The 19,671-nt window shown below is 42.1% G+C and overlaps 1 protein-coding gene across 3 annotated transcripts in view; it reads left to right on the top strand.

The window, feature by feature from the left end:
• The first annotated feature begins 1,920 nt into the window (after positions 1-1,920).
• ADNP2 (ADNP homeobox 2) overlaps positions 1,921-19,671 on the top strand; it is a 41,932-nt gene continuing 24,181 nt past the window's right edge. For all 3 annotated transcript variants that reach the window (XR_009697405.1, XM_061170117.1, XM_061170116.1), the window contains exons 1-2: positions 1,921-1,976; positions 10,377-10,497. Coding sequence is in view for 2 of the 3 variants with exons in the window: in XM_061170117.1 (XP_061026100.1) it covers positions 10,390-10,497 (108 nt within the window). In the remaining variant the exon portion in view is untranslated. The remainder of the gene's footprint in view (positions 1,977-10,376; positions 10,498-19,671) is intronic.

Here is a 19,671-nt window from a genome sequence, read left to right as displayed (position 1 = left end):
GAAAGATATCTAGGGACATCATACCCATTTACTGCTGTGATTTATTATCAAATTAAATCATGATTCATAAATAACTATAAAGAGCAAATTCTCCTTCAATTATGCCTTGTATTCCTGTAGGAAAAAAGCAATTTGTGGCTAAGTAACATCAGCCCAGCATTCAACACAATTTAAAAAAAAATAAATTTTATGTATGTATTTATTTATTTTTGGCTGCGTTGGGTCTTCGTTGCTGCACGCGGGCTTTCTCTAGTTGTGGCGAGCGGGGGCTACTCTTCTTTGCAGTGTGCGGGCTTCTCATCGCGGTGGCTTCTTTTGTTGTGGAGCACGGGCTCTAGGTGCGTGGGCTTCAGTAGTTGCGGCACGTGGGCTCAGTAGTTGTGGCTCGCGGGCTCTAGAGCGCAGGCTCAGTAGTTGTGGTGCACGGGCTCAGCTGCCTCGCGGCATGTGGGATCTTCCCGGACCAGGGCTCAAATCCGGGTCCCCTGCATTGGCAGGCAGATTCTTAACCACTGCGTCACCAGGGAAGCCCTCAACACAATTTTTAAATTAACTCAGCCATTTATTTAGTGCCTGTTATGTTTTTAGTCACTGGGCTAAACTGAACAGAAGTTACCAGTAGAAAGAGAGAAGCTGAAATTATGGGAGAGGGATGGCTGGACAGTGAGGTGCTGGGTAGGGCAAACAAGGCCCAAGGATGAAGGCACTGGCCATGGGCGTGAGCAGACACATCCTCTGATCAGGATGGTTGCGGAGGAAAAAGGCTTGTACGTGGGGCCAGGAGGGGGTTCCAGGGAGACCAGGTCTGATGGTCTTGGTGTTCTGGAAGAAGGAGGAGACATGGTCTTCTGCTGAAAAGGAAGTTGAGGATTATCCCGGCAGCTTCAATGAAGTGAGAAAGGTCTGGAATAGTTATTGAGGAGCGATAAATTAAAGTAGCTGTTTGCACACACACCAGGCCTCTCGTTAAACTCCAAGTTCTCTGAGGGCGATGTGGCCCTTTTCTTCCCCCTTGGGCCCTTGACTCAATGGAGGAAGACCCAAAAGCATTTTGAAAGCTCCTACTCCATGATTTCATTCATTTTGAAAAATAATTATTGCTTCACAATTTTTTAAAGAGTTGGGTAGAAGTGAACTTCTAGGCCGTTTAAGCGATTTAACAAATGTATGCAATTAACTTTTTTCCTACACAACATGTAGTAGCTCTAACTTAAAAATCAGAATTCTCAAAAAAAGGTGTGACATTAATTTTCTTAGAAAATAATTACTAAGTCAGGAGACCCTATCCAGTCAGTTCACCAAGATGTGTCAATCAAGGGCATACTTGTCAAAGTTCTGATAGTCCAAGTTCTATCCTCCAATGGCAGGGCAGGCTTCTCCTCACAGCTGGTTTCCCATTGGCTCTGAGATGTGGGCGGGGCCACCCATTCCTGCTGCTGCCACTAGCTCCACCCCACCCCATGCAAATGAAATCAAAGCTCTGGTGAACCCACGTGATTGGTCACGTGGTACGACACACTCGCCCCACCCCCTCAAATGACATCATCACCCTCTCAAACTCTCACGAGAGTTTGCACAGATGCTGGTGAGAGCCTGGCAGGCCAGTCCACTGTGGCAGGAGGGGGGTCAGGGGAGGGAGCTTCAATACAGACCCCCATTCCCACTGCTGAGTCTCCAGTCCAGCTTAAGGCAGGGGCCCCTAGGGGCCTGTGGGGCAGTGTCCAGGGGTCCCATGCACACTCTTCCCCCATTGGCTGGCTGCACCGGCATGCAAATGAGGGCGCGCGTCACTTCCGGAGGCCAATCGAGCGCCATTTTCTCTTTCTGGCCGAGCTGGGAGGAGGGGACGGGGTCGCACGGGGTGGGCGCGCGCCGAGCCGGGGTCCCGCCGCGCGGGGCTGAGGCGGGCGGGCGCGGGGCCCCAGCGGGCGCGGCGAGAGCGGCGGGGGACGCGGCGGCGCTGCGGTCGCCCAGCGGTAGGTAACCCCAGCCCGCGCCGACGCCCCTGGCCCGGCCCGGCCCGCGAAGTCCCGGCGGCGGCCCCGCCCCATCCCGCCCACACCCCGCGGCCCGGGGCCGCCTCACGAATCCTCCGACGTTCTCCCGGCGCGGGGCTCGCCGCCAGAAGGACGCCCGTCGTTCCTCCGCGTCACGTGGGGGCCGGGGGTGGGGAGGGGGCGGGGATGGGGGTTCGGGGGGCGGGGCGGGGGGACGGGACCGGGGTGAGAGGGGTACGCGGGGACTGGGCGGCGGCAGGGGAGGGCCGGGCGTGCGGAGGGCGGCGGGACGGGGACCCGGGGAACCGCCCGGAGCGAGTGCGGACGCGGGCGGAGCGGACGCGCGCTCACCCGGCCTGCCCTGTGGCGGGTGTCTCTCAGGAGGAGAGAGCAGCCGTTAGCAAAGCCCAGTTCCTTCACCGCTGAGCGTTTGGTGTGAATATTGACCACATGCAGTTGTTGACATGAACGTTTTAACTTTTCATATGCCGTCGCTTACTGCGTTGACGTACAGTCTGTGTGCAGAATTTCTCCTCTCACTTGGCTTTGGAACGTCCAAACCTGTAGCCACCAGTTCACCCTGTACACAGTTGCAAAATAATAAGTAATTAAATATTTAAAGTATTTTCTTTGAATTTGAATGGGAGGCTTGCCTGAATGCTCTTAAAACTCGTTCTAATTGAATGGAATGGGTAATGGCAGCCTCTTGAGACCTGAAGGACTCTTCTGTGTGGTGATTTACAATGCAGATGGCAAGTGCCGGCAGCCACCGGCGGGTACCCGGGTCTCGCCAGATAGGTGGGGCGGGGAGTCAAGGTTGTGGGGAGCGTCTTGGGGAGAGGACCGCGTGAAAAGTGCGGCTTGTGGGAAGTGCGTGTTCATCTTTGGAAGGCAAGTAATGCGTGCGTGACTTATTTAGAGCTGAACGAACTTTGATATTCCGGTTGGAGATGCAGCTGTGCTGAGCCAGTGGTCTTTAGGCGTGGAAGTGACAGACCTGTGTGCAGGAAGGGAACTGGTGCCGGTCTGGAGGATGGACCGGAGAGGGGGCGGAGATGCTCACTCGTCCGTCTGAGCAGTGGTGAGGTCGTGAGAGCTGGATTTAGGGTTAGGAATTGAAGGTCGGTGACGGGAGGTGAAGGTGGAATTGTTACAAGATTTTTAGCTGCAGAGATCTGGGACACCTTTTTAACTTGAACCCAGGTTTGCGGTATGCTTTTGGTGAATTTGTGGTTGAAGTCCCTTTGAGGGGTCACGCCCCAGCTTTCTGCCGTGGCCGCCACTCTGGATGTCACACACCTGTTAGGGCAGTATGTTACAAGTGGGGAGACTGACTGAAAGGTGATGACTTGCTGAAGGCCACAAGTCTGAGACGGGGTCTTCCTGTGTTTGAACCCAGACCTTTGACTCTTGCTTTCATGCATTGTACAAATACTATGTGTTTTTAAAAAGTTATTTATTTATTTATTTATTTATTTATTTATTTATTTATTTATTTATTTATTTATGGCTGCGTTGGGTCTTCGTTGCTGCGCGCGGGCTTTTCTCTAGTTGCGGCGAGCCAGGGCTTCTCTTCCTTGCGGTGCGTGGGCTTCTCCCCGCAGTGGCTTCTCTTGTTGCGGAACACGGGCTCTAGGTGTGCGGGCTTCAGTAGTTGTGGCTCCCGGGCTTCAGTAGTTGTGGCTCCCGGGCTTCAGTAGTTGTGGCGCACAGGCTTAGTTGCTCCGCGGCATGTGGGATCTTACCGGACCAGGGCTCAAACCCGTGTCCCCTGCATTGGCAGGCGGATTCTTATCCACCGCGCCCCCAGGGAAATCCCTGAATATTATGTGTTTTTAAAGTTACTTAAAAACAAAGAACAACGAACCTGTATTACAGTAGTTGGGACATTTCATTTAGATTTTTTGGAGTTAGATAATGGCAAACTCACAGTCTTATGTTCTAAGTGCTTTTCTTGTATTAAACTGTTCTTCCTCGAAAGTACTTCTCAGAGTAGGTTGTGCAGTCCCTGTCTCACAGAAGGAACTGAGGCCCCAGGAGTAAGTGACTTGTCAGAGATCACCCAGCTAGTCAACTGTGGAGCTGATTTGAACTCAGGCAGTGCAGCTCCAGAATCTTTTGCTTGTGAGATGACTGTGTGGGGTTGCTTCTGAAGTGAAATCTTTTTAGAACTTAGATTTCACAGGAACTCAAAAGAAAGTTCTGTGGCTTTAAAAAGTATTATTTATTACCTGAATGATTTTCTTTTTTGTAGTGTATTTTTTCAGTAATGGAATATTCTTAAATAATCATGATACTAAAAAGCAACAGAAGAAACCCTTTAAGTGCCTCTTTGGGAAGTAATATTTTCTTGTGCACATCAGCGCAATTTTTGGTAGTTCCGTGTCTACCACACACTGTGAAATTAAAGGTAATTTACTGTGAACAGAGGTTGATTAGTGCAGCTGCATTAGCCTGCTGTTTCCTAATGGTGAAGATACAGATTTAACTGAGTACTAAGAATACATAGAGAACAGCATCAATAAAGGATCTATAGATATGGAAGCATTGAACAACTTCTTTCCTAGTTAATTAATCCACTAGGTCCTCTCTATGGAATCTTGCATCTCTTAGAATGGAGGAGTAATGGTAAAAGTCAGCTTCTGTTCCCCAAAGTGATTGGCAACAGTAGACCAAGGATTTTGAAAGAATTGTTTTAAGGTTATGAAACTTCTGTGATTTACCTATGTTTTATTTTTTATTATCTTTACTTGGTTTCCCTAAAACAGCAAACTGCTGAAAAGGGGAAACTTTTTTTTTTTTAATTAAGAGTGGATCTGTGTACTTGTTTTGGGAGGGGGCGGGCAACCATAATAGCAATGATGAGGGAATGGGGGCACTTAACAGTTGATAATAAAAAGCTCCTATTCTCCAAATTCAAGAAGACAGACTTCCTTGGCCCTCCTCCCAAGCCTTGAACAAGTAACTGCAGAGCCCTTTAGACCTTGCCCAATCCCTGGAAGCCTCTTTTCAGTGCCTTCCTCCTGAGGGTCGGCCCGTCGGTAGCAGCCTTGGGACCCGTCCTGTGAACACTGGCCGATCCCTAAGCTGCTTCTGAGACTGCACCAGTCCCGGTGCCCCTTGCTTCTCAAAACTGTGATAAGATCAGCACGTGCTCTGTGAGGCCACATTTCTTTGCAAGCCATACATTTAGCTTTTTTGTTTTGGATATATGTGGATGGTGGTCTTAACCTTGGACAATCCTATTTACCAGCTTTGGGGAAAGAAGAGCCCCAAGGGCTAGAGAGGATAGTGGGACTTTAAGGAGGAAATAACGGCAAGTCTGATAGAGTGAGTGGAAAGCATAAAGAAGGATTTTTGTTGAGGCTTGCTCTGGCCAAGGAAGCCAGTCTGGGCTTGAAAGTGACCTTGTGCTTAATATTTAGGAATATTAGGTTCTTGACAGCTCCTCTGTTAAATTATGCTTTTGAAGGCTAGAACCCAATTCAGTGAATTTTATTGTTAATAATTTTATTATTTTTAACTTTACTTCCTATGATTTTTATATCTCCCAGTTTTAAAATGCTAAATGATCCTTCAAGCTCACTTTCTACTGAGCCTGAGATATACTTTGCACATAGATAACTTGTCTGAAAAACGTGTCCATTCCAAATCAGCTTCTCAAATACTTCATGTTTCTTTCTTACCCACGGAGAGGTCCTCCCACTGTCAACCCTCCCTGCCCCGCTCATCTCTCGTTTTATTCCAGTCCGCCTTTTTGGTTTTACTTACCTTTTGCCCAGTATATTCAGACTTTTACTACCTTACCTCAGTCATTTTCTGATGCTGATCTATTCACTTGGAATGTCTTGGACTCCAACTCACCAACCCTCCATAGCCTTTCCATTTTGAACCTCAGTGATAGGCCCAGATGTGCAAAGAAAACATGATTCCTGCCCTGAAGAAGTTCAGTCCAATAGGGGAAATAGGTATAGAAGTAGATAATTACAACGTAGTGAGGTGAGTGCAGTGAAATAAGTATAAACTGGCCACTCTGGGAATTCCTCGGAGGGGCACCAAGCTTATCCTTGAGGGAGGAGGGGTTATAAGAGGGTATAGAAGTGGAATTGCGGACTTACAGAAATTGTTATTTAAAACCTTGGGAGATACTGCCAGTTGTCCTCTAAACATGTAGAAATTACAGTTTTCCTACTTATCCTCACTACCAGTGGATGTTATCAATCTTTAAGTTACTGTTTTGATAATAAAAAATTGGCATTCATTTTTTTACCTGGCATTTCTTTAACTCGAGTTTAACTGATTTTGTTTTATAGCTTGCACATTAAAACCTTTTTTGAAATAGTTTCAGATTTATAGAAAGTTGCAAGTACAGTACAAAGAACTTCTTCCCCTGAATCATTTGAAACTAAGTTGACAAAAATGATGCCACATTACCCCCAATATTTTCTGTTTCCTACAATAAGAACATTCTCGTATATCCAGAACACAACCATCAAAATCAGGAGATCAATTTATTACCATCTAATCCTCAGACTCCACTGAAGTTTTGCCAGTTGTTCCAATAACATCATTTATAGTAAAGAATCTAGTTAGCATTGCACATTGTATTTAGTTATCTTTAGTCTCTCTCAATCTGGAACAGTTCTTAGTTTTTCCTTCCATGATCTTTTTCTAAGTGTATAATTAGTTGATTTTTAGTAAATTTATCGAGTTGTGCAACCAACAACACAATCTAATATTAGAACATTTCCAGCACTCTCCCCAAAAACCTATCCATGTGCAGTTACTACCCGTTCCCACCCGCAGCTGACTGCTAATCTACCTTCTATCTCTGTAGATTTGTCTCTTTTGAACATTTCATGTAAATGGAATCAGACAGTATGAGGACTTTTGCGTCTGGCTTCTTTCACTTAGCATCATGTTTTTGAGATTCATGTTGTAGCGTGCATCAGTACCTAGTTACCTTTATTGCCAGATAGTATTTTGTGGTATGGGTATGCCATATTTTGTTCATCCATTCACCATTTGGTGGACACTTGGATTGTTTCCACATTTTGGCTATTATGAATAGTGCTGCCTCGTATCATCTGGACACTTTTGAAGATTGCAGGTTAGGTATTTTGTACAGTGTCTCTTAACTGAATGTCTGCCAGACTTCTGTGAATTACACTTTCCCCTTTGGTTATTAACAAGTATTTTGTGGGGAGATGCTTGGAAACCATGTAAAATATCCCATTCCTCACTATACTTTCAATTTATTAAATTGTTTGTGTTACCATGGACTTAAGTTTATATTCTAGTGGGTTATATTTTGGTTACTATTTCTGAATACCAAACCACCCCAAAACTTTGTAGAATGAAACATTTTATTAAAAAAACTCAGTAATTCTTTGGGTCAGGAGTTCAGGTGGGAGCAGGGAAGATGGCTTGTTTATATTCCACAATGCCTGGGGCCTCATCTGGGAAGACTCAAAGGCTTGGGGTGACTGGACAGCTGCAGGCTCTAGAGCATCTTCACTCTTGTGTCTGCTGGTTGATGTGGAAACTCTCCATGTGGGCTAGTTGAACTTCTTACAATAAGGAGTCTAGATTCCAAGAGTAATGGTACCCAGAGGGCAGGCAAAAGCATGTGGCATTTTTATGGTCTACCTTTGGAATTCACATGGCATTACTTCTGCCGTACTTTATTGGTTGAGGTTGCCACAAAGTTCTGCCCAGGTTCAAAGGGTGGGAGCATAGATGCCCCTACTTTTTGGGAGGAGTGTCAAGGACATATTTTAAGGAAAGCATGTGGGATGGGAAATACTGTTACACTATCTTTGGAAAATTCAGTGCCACAGGTTAATCTGTTATTGTCATTACTTATTTGGTACCCACATTGTCCCATATTTGGCTTGTGGGAACTTTTTCAAGCTGACTTCTTTTGAGTCCTTTTGACATGTCTCACCATTCTTTGAGCAACTTCGTTATTTTCTGGCATAAGACATTCTAGGCTCATCTTGTCTTTTATGTGTTCCAGCCCTAGAATCAGCCGTTTTTTCCAAGGAGCCCTGTTTCCTTTTAATGGAAAGTGGTATTTAGAAAGTAAGATTTTGAGGGACTTCCCAGGTGGCACAGTGGTTAAGAATCTGCCTGCCAATGCAGGGGACACGGGTTCGAGCCCTGGTCTGGGAAGATCCCACATGCTGTGGAGCAACTAAGCCCATGAGCCACAACTACTGAGCCTGCGCGTCTAGAGCCCGTGAGCCACAACAGCTGAGCCCATGCCCTGCAACAAGAGAAGCCGCCGCAATGAGAAGCCTGCGTACCGCAATGAAGACTAGCCCCCCTCTCTCTGCAACTAGAGAAAGCCTGCGCGCAGCAACAAAGACCCCACGCAGCCAAAAATAAGTAAATAAATAAATAAAATTAAAAAAAAAAAGAAAAGTAAGATTTGGGCCCAAGGAGTGCTCACTGCTACTGGAGTGTGTAACTGCTTCCAGGCGCTCGCAGTGGACAGAGCTATACAATGTACACAGACACATTAACAAATGTATTTATTTTTTAATCTATGTATGCGTTAAAAATAATGAGGTCACAGCTATATCTCTTATCATGGTCAAGTACCACAGGATTTATTTTAATTTTATGCTTTTTCAGGTATTTTAAAAACAGCTTTATGGAGATGTAATTTACATACCATACACTTCACCTTTAAAAAAAAAAATTTATTTATTTATTTATTTGGCTCTGCCGGGTCTTAGTTGCGGCACGTGGGATCTTCATTGAGGCACGCGGGATCTTTAGTTGCGGCATGCAGGATCTAGTTCCCTGACCAGGGATCGAACCCGGGCTCCCGGCATTGGGAGCGTGGAGTCTTAACCGCTGGACCACCAGGGAAGTCCCCAGTTCACCTATTTAAAGTGTGCTTACTAAGTGGCTTTTAGTAGGTTCGCAGAGCGGTGCATGCATCACCACAGTGGATTTTAGAATACTGTCATCATTCCAGAAGGAAGCCCTGTTGCCCTGAGCCATCACCTTCCAGTCCGCCTCAGCCTTAAGCAGCCAGTATTCTCCTCTCTGTCTCTATAGATTTGTCTGCTCTGGGTACTTCATGTACACTGAATCATATAATATGTGGTCCTTGGTGTCTGGCTCCTTTCACTTAGCATGATGTTCCCTCACACAGGATCTTCGTTGAGGCATGTGGGATCTTTCGTTGAGGCACGAGGGCTTCTCTCTAGTTGAGGCTCATGGGCTCAGTAGTTGTGGCACGTGGGCTCTCTAGTTGTGGTGCGGGCTCCAGAGCGCGGAGGCTCAGTAGTGGCGGTGCGTGGGCCTAGCTGCCCCGCAGCACGTGGGATCTTATGCTTCCAATGCAGGGGACCCGCGTCCCCTGCATTGGAAGGTGGATTCTTAACCACTGGACCACCAGGGAAGTCCCAGTTCTTATGTGCTTAATGGCCATTTGTATATTGTCTTTATAGAAGTATCCATATCCTTTGCCCTTTCTGTTTATTTATTTATTTATTTATGGCTGCATTGGGTCTTCATTGCTGTGCGTGGGCTTTCTCTTGTTGTGGCGATCAGGGACTACTCTTTGTTGTGGTGCGCGGGCTTCTCATTGTGGTGGCTTCTCTTGTTGCGGAGCACGGGCTCTAGGCGCACGGGCTTCAGTAGTTGTGGAGAGTGGGCTTCAGTAGTTGTGGAGAGTGGGCTTCAGTGGTTGTGGCTCTCGGGGGCGCAGGCTCAGTAGTTGTGGCCCACGGGCTTAGTTGCTCTGCGGCTTGTGGGATCTTCCCAGACCGGGGATCGAACCCGTGTCCCCTGCATTGGCAGGCAGATTGTTAACCACTGCGCCACCAGGGAAGTCCCCTTTGCCCATTTTAAAGTTGGGTTATTTATTTGCCTTTTAATTATTGTTATAAGAGTTCTTTATGTATTCTGGATATAAGTTTCTTATCTGAAATAAGATTTACAAATATTTTCTCCCATTTTGTGGATTCTCTTTTCGCTTTTTTGATGGTTTCCTTCAAAGCAGATAGGTCTTTAAATTTGATGAAATCCAGCTTATCTATTTTTTCTTTTGTTGCTAGTGCTTTTTGGTGTCATATCTAAGAATCCATTGCCATATCCAAGGTCATGGAGATTTATGCCTATGTTTTCTAATGAGAGTTTTAAAATTTCACCTTGTGCATGGAGGTGTATGATCCATTTTGAGTTAATTTTTGTGTATGGTATAAGGGAAGAGTCCAACTTCATTCTTTTGTATGTGGAAATCTAATTGTCCCAGAATAAAAATTACTCTGCTTTACCAGCCCTGTTTTAAAAAATTTTATGTGTGTGTGTGTGTGTATGTGTATATGCACTTATTACAGTTTTGTTTTCTTCCCTTTTAAGGAAAATTTCAAAAATGTTTCAAATTCCCGTGGAGAATCTTGACAACATCAGGAAGGTACGGAAAAAGGTGAAAAGCATTCTTGTGGATATTGGGCTTGACAGCTGCAAGGAGTTGCTGAAGGTAAGAAGACATAAGTAACAGATTCAGAGAAGACAGTAATATTGGAGATACTGGGGGTGGTGAGATTTGAACTGGGAGGTTTTGGAGAATGGGTAAGATGCCTCAAGATGGAAATTGCCGACTCTTGAAGTATGAGGCATGAGAATAGCATTCGTTTTTATTCATGTCTTTGACTTAAAGTGGACTACTTTAGGCTCTTCCAGTTTTTAACGTTACTTTTAGGAGGGACTGTTTATAGTCATTAGTTGCAGCATATTTTTGTTTTTTATCTTTGAGGGGAATGTCTTGAATTATATAAATTATTTTAGCAGAAGAAAACTAACTCAATTTTCCAATATTGTTAGAGTGATCGTCAAATGGGGATGCATACTTGCATGATAGGGTTGTTTGTTTTCTTTTGTTTTTTTCTGATTTGTGAATTTAATACATGCAGTCTTACAAAAGTTTAAAAATTAAGGTCACAGTCACACACTTTATTGATAAATTATGTTCTCGTATAATTTTATCTTTTCTTATAACTTGAGAATGTATGGCCGGCATAAAGAAATAAAAATTGTTAAATAAAGCTTGCTTTGTAGCTTTATAGCCACTTATAATTCTATGCATGTTTAATTCATAGCTATTGAAATAGGGACCGTGTCTGCTTTGAATTTTTCAGACTTGTGAAGAATTCAATTCAAGGTGTTATTGGCCTGGGAAGAGTTCAGTTTCTTAATTTTCAAAACTCAGACTTTGAACCAGATTGACTTTTATTTATAAAAAGGTGTTCAGGTGTTGTGATGCTGAAAGACCAATACTTACCAGGATTCTCATTAATGGTCAGAATTGATTTTTGCTCTAAAGTAAAATTTCTGAAAGAAAGACCTCAAATAGTTATCTTCACACATTACCACCCCAGAGAGATCTTCCCCCTAAAATGCTGCCCTTTTCACTTTATCTTACCTGCTCTGTTTTTCTTCAGAGCTCCTGCAATACCTGATGTTATTTGTTTATCTGTATCCCTCACTTGAATGTAAAAAGGCATGGACCACATTGTTTTGTTATCCACTCTATTACCTGTACATGCTTAACATATATATATATTTTTTAACAAATATCTTTCAAATGAATGAATGAAAGTAAAACCCAAGTAGAGAAGTGCTTTTAATAACAGACTGTGCCTGAAAGTTTATTTGGAAATAAAAGGTTGGGGGAGATACTGAATTGGAAACTCTTAGACACTGTTGTTCAAGAACAGTCTTAAAGGGAGAGCACTGCCAGTGTTCTTGCAGTTCTGTCTGTAAGTCATATTTTATGCATGAGGAAGAAAGCAGGATAATTTTTTGGAGACAGGTTTGAGAAGGTAGATAGTGGACACATAGTCCATTAATAATAGATAAGTATGTGAGTTTAAGTAATATTTGCAGAGAATATAAAAATAACAAGCTAAGAGCACAATATGTATAGACTGAGGAAATTTCAAATGATAATGTATGAGAAAATTTTTGGAATGGTGCCTGGCACGTGGTAGATGCTCAAAAAATGTACCCTGAAGGTACAGCAGTGCCTTCAGTAACAGACTGAAACTCTTTTTGGAATATTAGGGGGATAAAGGCATGGCTTTCATTTTAGTCCTGGCTAGTAGCTAATGGTGTGACCTTGGGCAAGTCTCTTACTCTTTGGGCCTCAGTGTCCTCATTCTAAGGAATGTAGAGAATTAGTCAGGATACTTACCCTTGAAGGGGGTTGACGGTCTAGCAGGAGCTGAGACAAACTTGAAACAATCAGTGAGAAACAGAAAGGTCACTTCTAGCTGAGGAGGCTAGAACAGCCTTTATGGAGGAGATGAGATTTGAACTGTTTTTTGTTTGTTTTTATTTGTGTATTTATTTATTTATTTTTGGCCGTGCCGCACGGCATGAGGGATATTAATTCCCCAGCCAGGGATAGAACCCGTGCCCCCTGCCATAGAAGCACGGAGTCTTAACCACTGGACCGCCAGGGAAGTCCCCGTGTTTTTAAAGATAGGGTAGGATTCTCCAGTGGAATTAGAAAGAGTATTTCAGGAACATGGAATTTAGAATCACAACCCAGTTGATTAACCCCCATCAAACTAGGCTAAGTGAATTCAGTTTTTTAAAAAACTGTTCTATTTGGAAATAATAATTCAAACTTACAGAATAGTTACAAGAATAAAAATAGTACAGGGAACACTCATTACCCTTTACCCAGACTTACCAGTTGTTAACATTTTCTCCCATTTGCTTTAATATTTGCACACTCTTGCTTGTGCTGTGTGTGTGTAGTATTTTTCCCTGAGCCACTTAAGTAGGTTGCTTATCTCATGACCCTTATTACCTAAATACTTAAAGTGTGTGTTTTCTAAGAATAAGATTAGTCTCTTATATTGCCACCGGATGGTTATGAACTTAGGTAAATTTATCATTGATAGGACATTTTTGTCTGATCATTTATAGCATTTTTCCCCCTGTCAGTGGTGGACCCAATCTAGGGTCAGGTATTGCCTTTGGTTGTCATCTCTCTTTAGTCTCCTTTAATGTGAATTTACTTTTTAAATGGAATTTTGTTACAGAATTAGTTTTATTTTTAGGTAAAATGCCAGTAACAACTAAAATTTTTCATCCTGGAGTCCTTTGTTTTTGACATGGCGTAAAACTGGACATTCCTCACTTACTTGCTTCCTCAGTCAGCCTAAGAATTGTTTACTCATCTGAATTTGTTCAGGACTGTTTACTTTTTCTTTCCAAGACTATAGTGACACAGAAACGTACATACTTCACAAGAGAAATGTAAGAGATTTGAATGGCATACCAGAATTGTTAGTTAATTAACTATTGGGTTAAATTTTACTAATTCTTTTGGGGGAAAATTTTTGTTTTATTAATTTGTAGTTGGTCCTATATTTTGCAAAATTTTTGAAAATTCAAGCAATGTAGAAGTTCATTATAGAAAAATTAGAAAATATACACAGAAACTTAGAGGAAAAAAATGACTCACTTGTAAACCGTTACCCCAGAATCTCCATGGTAAACACTGTTATATCTTTCCAGATTTTTAGAAACAGGACATGATCTAACTATATAAAATACTGTACTAGTAGCTTTGTTCTTACTTTTCACTGAATCTCATATGAAGAACTTCTTTCCATGTCAAATGCATTTATTCTTAATCCATTGTATTATTTAGAGTCTCTTGGTCTCAAGCAACGAAAACCAATACTGACCAAGTTAAGCAAGAGGGAATTTATCTGCAGTCTGGGCGCTTACAGAGAGTCAGCCCTGGGAACACCTGCCCATGTGGTCCTTTCCGTTTCCTTAGCTAGCATTTCAGATTTCATAGTGAGAAATCACTCTGCCTTCTCTGATTTCCAAGGTGTATACGACTCCACTTATCCTAAGAGTTAGGCCCTCAAATCGTAGGCTGTACAGTTCTTGTCAAAAGCCTGGCTGAGAAAAGTGAATCTAAGGGGAAATAGGCTCTTCCAAGAACCTTATCTCCTTTTCTAAAAATAGATCTAAACCCAGCTACTCCTTAGAGTATCTTGAGGAGTTTTTTAAAAAGTTAACATTTGGGGGCTTCCCTGGTGGCCCAGTGGTTAAGAATCCGCCCGCCAAGGCAGGGGACATGGGTTCGAGCCCTGGTCCAAGAAGATCCCACATGCCACGGAGCAACTAAGCCCGTGCGCCACAACTCCTGAGCCTGCGCTCTAGAGCCCGTGAGCCACAACTACTGAGCCCTCGTGCCACAACTACTGAAGCCCGCGTGCCTAGAGCCCATGCTCCGCAACAAGAGAAGCCACCGCAACGAGAAGCCTGCGCACCGCAACGCAGAGTAACCCCTGCTCACTGCAACTAGAGAAAGCCCACGTGCAGCAATGAAGACCCAATGCAGCCAAAAATAAATAAATAAAATAAATAAAAATTTAAAAAATATAATAAAATAAATTAGATCAAGATATTAAAAAAAAAAGTTAACATTTGATCAGTTAAATTAAAGGCTAGCTACATAATTTGGAGGGCACTGTGCAAAATGAAAATGCGGGGCCATGGACAGGCCCCACAGGCGCGCTGTCCCCACCCACAGCAGATGGGTGACTCCCAAGAGATTGCAACTTCTGTGCCAGGATGCTTCTGTTACCTGGATCCAGGGTGGGCTCAGGGCCCCAAGTTATCTGCCAGACACCTTGGTGCAGCCAGTCCAGGGCTGGGCCGGTTACCACCTTCCTCCTCCTCTCCCCAAGTCTGTGCCTGGCTCTCACCAGGGCGACTGGGGAATGTGGACCTCTTGACAACTTGGTTATTGCCCCAGGTGGTGGACAAGAGTCTAGGAGTGGTTGCAGGGTGAGGGGAGTTTGGAGGGGTGTGGAGACCGAGAGCAGGGAAAGAATCTGTCCCAGGACAGTGGAGGTAGGACCACGCGTGAGCTGACGCTTCAGGCCCCTGACACATGCTCCATGGTCCTAGCAGACTTCACTTTGTAAAACAAATTCAAAGATGAAATTATTAGCACTTTCAAAATGCTGACAACAGGGATCAGACCCCAGCACTGGCCTGTCTGAGCACAGGGCTCTGTGCAACTGCATCGGTTGTTTCAAAAACTTTCCCAGTTCTTTGTTTTCTTAATTTAGTTAAAAAAAAATTAGTTATTTAACCTCATGTTGAAAATATTATTTCAGTATGTAATCAGTATAAAATAAGTAATGAAATATTTTAACCTCTTTTTTCTCTTAAATCTTCCAAGTGTATTTAGAATTTTTTTATTATATTATGGTAAGATATATATAACATAAAATTTGCCATTTTAGCCTTGTCTTTGGGCCGCGCTGCATGGCTTGTGGGATGTTAGTTCCCTGACCAGGGATTGAACCTGGGCCCCGGCAGTGAAAGCTCCTAGTCCTAACCACTGGACCACCAAGGAATTCCGCATTTTAGCTATTTTTAAGTGTACAGTTCAGTAGCATTAATTATATTCACACTGTTTTGCAACTAGATTTTCATCATGTCAAACAGAAACTCAGTAACCTTTAAGTAGTAACTCCCCATGCCCCACCCCAGCCTCTGATAACCTCTAATCTACTTTATGTCTCTATAGATTTGCCTATTAAAAATATTTCATGTGAGTGGAATCATGCAGTATTGGTCCTTTTGTGACTGGCTTATTTCACTAGCTTAATGTTTTCAAAGTTCATCTATGTGTGGCATGTGTCAAAATCTTAACTCCTTTTTATGGCTAAGTAATATTCCATTATGTAAACATATACCACATTTTATCAGTTCATCTGTTGATAGACACTTAGGTTGATTCCAACTTTTGGCAGTTGTGAATAATGCTGCGGTGAACTTTGGCTCACAGGTATCTGTTTGAGTCCCTGTTTTCAGTTTTAGGGTATATACCTCAGAGAATTGCTGGGTCATGAATAATTGTTTAGCTTTTTGAGGAACCACCTAACTGTTTCCACAGTGGCTGCACCTTTTTCAGTTCCCACCAGTCATGCATGAGGGGTCCAGTTTACCCACAACCTTGCTAACATTTGTTCTCTCTTCAGTCTCTTCCTCTTTCTCTCCCTCCCTTGCCATTGTGGCCACTAATGATGTTGAGCATCTTTTCATGTGCTTATTGTACTTTTGTGTATCTTTGGAGATTAGTATTCAACTCTTTTGCCCATTTTTAAATTGGATTGTTTGTCTTTTTGTTGTTGAGTTGTAGTTTTTTATGTATTCTGGATATTAAACCGTTATTAGATATGTTTTGTAGATATTTTCTCCCATTCTTTTTACTTTCTTGATAATATCTTTTGATGCACAAAAGTTTTAAATTTTGATGAGGTCCAATTTATTTTTGTGTTTGCAATGCTTTCTATGTAGTATCTAAGAATCCATTGCCAAATTCAAGTCAAGAAGATTTTCTCCTATGTTTTTTTCTAAGAGTTTTATGGTTGTAGTTCTTTTTGTTTAGGTGTTGATCCGTTTTGAATTAATTTTGTATATGGTGTGATATAGGGGTCTAACTTTATTCTTTTGCATGTGGAAATCCAGTTGTCCCAGTGCCATTTATTTGACTAATTTTTCCCACATTGAATGGACTTGGCAGCCTTGTAGAAAATGATTTGGCCATAGATGCATGGATTTATTTCTGAACTCTCAATTCTAGTCCATTAATCTATATGTCTGTCCTTATGTTAGTATTACACTGTTTTGATTACCGTAGTTTTGTGATGAAATTGGGAAGTGTGAGCTCTCCAACTTTGTTCTTTTTTTTTTTTTTTTTTAACATCTTTATTGGAGTATAATTGCTTTACAATGGTGTGTTAGTTCCTGCTGTATAACAAAGTAAATCAGCTATACATATACGGATATCCCCATTTCTCCTCCCTTTTGCGTCTCCCTCCCACCCTCCCTATCACACCCCTCTAGGTGGTCACAAAGCACCGAGCTGATCTCCCTGTGCTATGCGGCTGCTTCCCACTAGCTATCTGTTTTACATTTGGTAGTGTATATATGTCCATGCCACTCTCTCCCTTTGTCCCAGCTTACCCTTCTCCCTCCCGTGTCCTCAAGTCCATTCTCTACATCTGCGTCTTTATTCCCGTCCTGCCACTAGGTTCTTCAGAATCTTTTTTTTTTTTTTTAAGATTCCATATATATGTGTTAGTGTACGGTATTTGTTTTTCTCTTTCTGACTTCCTTCACTCTGTATGACAGACTCTAGGTCCATCCACTTCACTACAAATAACTCAATTTCGTTTCTTTTTATGGCAGAGTAATATTCCATTGTATATATATGCCACATCTTCTTTATCCATTCATCTGTCGATGGACACTTAGGTTGCTTCCGTGTCCTGGCTGTTGTAAATAGTACTGCAATGAACATTGTGGTACATGACTCTTTTTGAATTATGGTTTTCTCAGGGTATATGCCCAGTAGTGGGATTGCTGGGTCATATGGTAGTTCTATTTTTAGTTTTTTAAGGAACCTTCATACTGTTCTCCATAGTGGCTATATCAATTTACATTCCCACCAACACTGCAAGAGGGTTCCCTTTTCTCCACACCCTCTCCAGCGTTTATTGTTTGTAGATTTTTTGATGATGGCCATTCTGACCCGTGTGAGATGATATCTCATTGTAGTTTTGATTTGCATTTCTCTAATGATTAGTGATGTTGAGCATCCTTTCATGTGTTTGTTGGCAATCTGTATATCTTCTTTGGAGAAGATACATCTTCCGCCCATGTTGGGATTGGGTTGTTTGTTTTTTTGATATTGATGTGCATGAGCTGCTTGTATATTTTGGAGATTAATCTTTTGTCAGTTGCTTCGTGGGCAAATATTTTCTCCCATTCTGAGGGTTGTCTTTTCGTCTTGTTTCATTTAAGGATTGACATTTCCATTTCTGCAAAGGTTTCCTTTGCTGTGCAAAAGCTTTTAAGTTTCATTAGGTCCCATTTGTTTATTTTTGTTTTTATTTCCCTTTCTCTAGGAGGTGGGTCAAAAAGGACCTTGCTGTGATTTATGTCATAGAGTGTTCTGTCTATGTTTTCCTCTAAGAGTTTTATAGTGTCTGGCCTTATATTTAGGTCTTTAATCCATTTTGAGTTTATTTTTGTGTATGGTGTTAGGGAGTGTTCTAATTTCATTCTTTTATATGTAGCTGTCCAGTTTTTCCAGCACCACTTATTGAAGAGGCTGTCTTTTCTCCATTGTGTATTCTTGCCTCCTTTATCAAAGATAAGGTGACCATGTGTGCGTGGGTTTATCTCTGGGCTTTCTATCCTGTTCCATTGATCTGTAGTTCTGTTTTTGTGCCAGTACCATACTGTCTTGATTACTGTAGCTTTGTAGTATAGTCTGAAGTCAGGGAGCCTGATTCTTCCAGCCCTACTTTTCTTTCTCAAGATTGCTTTGGCTATTTGGGGTCTTCTGTGTTTCCATACCAATTGTGAAATTTTTTGTTCTAGTTCTGTGAAAAATGCCATTGGTAGTTTGATAGGGATTGCACTGAATCTGTATATTGCTTTGGGTAGTATAGTCATTTTCACAATGTTGATTCTTCCAATCCAAGAACATGGTATATCTCTCCATCTGTTTGTATCATCTTTAATTTCTTTTATCTGTGTCTTACAGTTTTCTGCATACTGGTCTTTTGTCTCCTTAGGTAGGTTTATTCCTAGGTATTTTATTCTTTTTGTTGCAGTGGTAAATGGGAGTGTTTCCTTAATTTCTCTTTCAGATTTTTCATTGTTAGTGTATAGGATTGCAAGAGATTTCTGTGCATTAATTTTGTATCCTGCTACTTTACCAAATTCATTGGTTAGCTCTAGTAGTTTTCTGGTAGCATCTTTAGGATTCTCTATGTATACTATCATGTCATCTGCCAACAGTGACAGTTTTACTTCTTCTTTTCCTATTTGGATTCCTTTTATTTCTTTTTCTTCTCTGATTGCTGTGGCTAAAACTTCCAAAATTATGTTGTTGTTTTTTTTCTTTCCCCCAATATTTTATAGGCCGTTAGGGGCCCTTTTCAATTCCATATGAATTTAAGGATTGACATTTCCATTTCTGCAAGAGACTGTTGGAATTTTGATTGGGATTATATTGTAGATCATGTTGGATAGTATTGACATCTTAGCAATATTCCTACCCTTCAGCAAAGGATGTCTTTCTATTAATTTAGGTCTTTAATGTCTTTCAATAATGTTTTGTAGATTTCAGTGTACAAGACTTCCACCTCCTTGGTTAAATTTATACCTACGCATTTTATTATTTTAGATGGTATTGTAAATGAAATTGTTATCTTAATTTCCTTTTCAGATTTTTCTTTATAGGTGTATAGAAACACAACTAACTTCTGTATGTTGATTTTGTACCCTGCAGTTTTACTGAATTTATCATTACCTCTGGTAGCTTACTGTGGATTCTTAGGTGTTTTCTATATATATAGAATCATATCATCTGTGAATAGAAATAGTTTGACTGCTTCCCTTTAAATGTGGATACCTTTTATTTGTTTTTTTTGCCTAATAGCTCTGGCTGGGACTCCAGTAGAATATTGAATAGTAGTGGTGAAAGCAGGCATCCTTGTCTTGTTCCCATTCTTAGGGGGAAAGCTTTCAGTGTTTCACCATTGAATATTATGGCTTTCATCAATGCCCTTTATCCTGTTGAGAAAGTTCTATT

The sequence above is a fragment of the Eubalaena glacialis genome, chromosome 15 (assembly GCF_028564815.1).
Source record: "Eubalaena glacialis isolate mEubGla1 chromosome 15, mEubGla1.1.hap2.+ XY, whole genome shotgun sequence".
In the NCBI taxonomy this organism is placed as follows: Eukaryota; Metazoa; Chordata; class Mammalia; order Artiodactyla; family Balaenidae; genus Eubalaena; species Eubalaena glacialis.
This window is presented reverse-complemented; position numbering and strand designations above follow the sequence as displayed.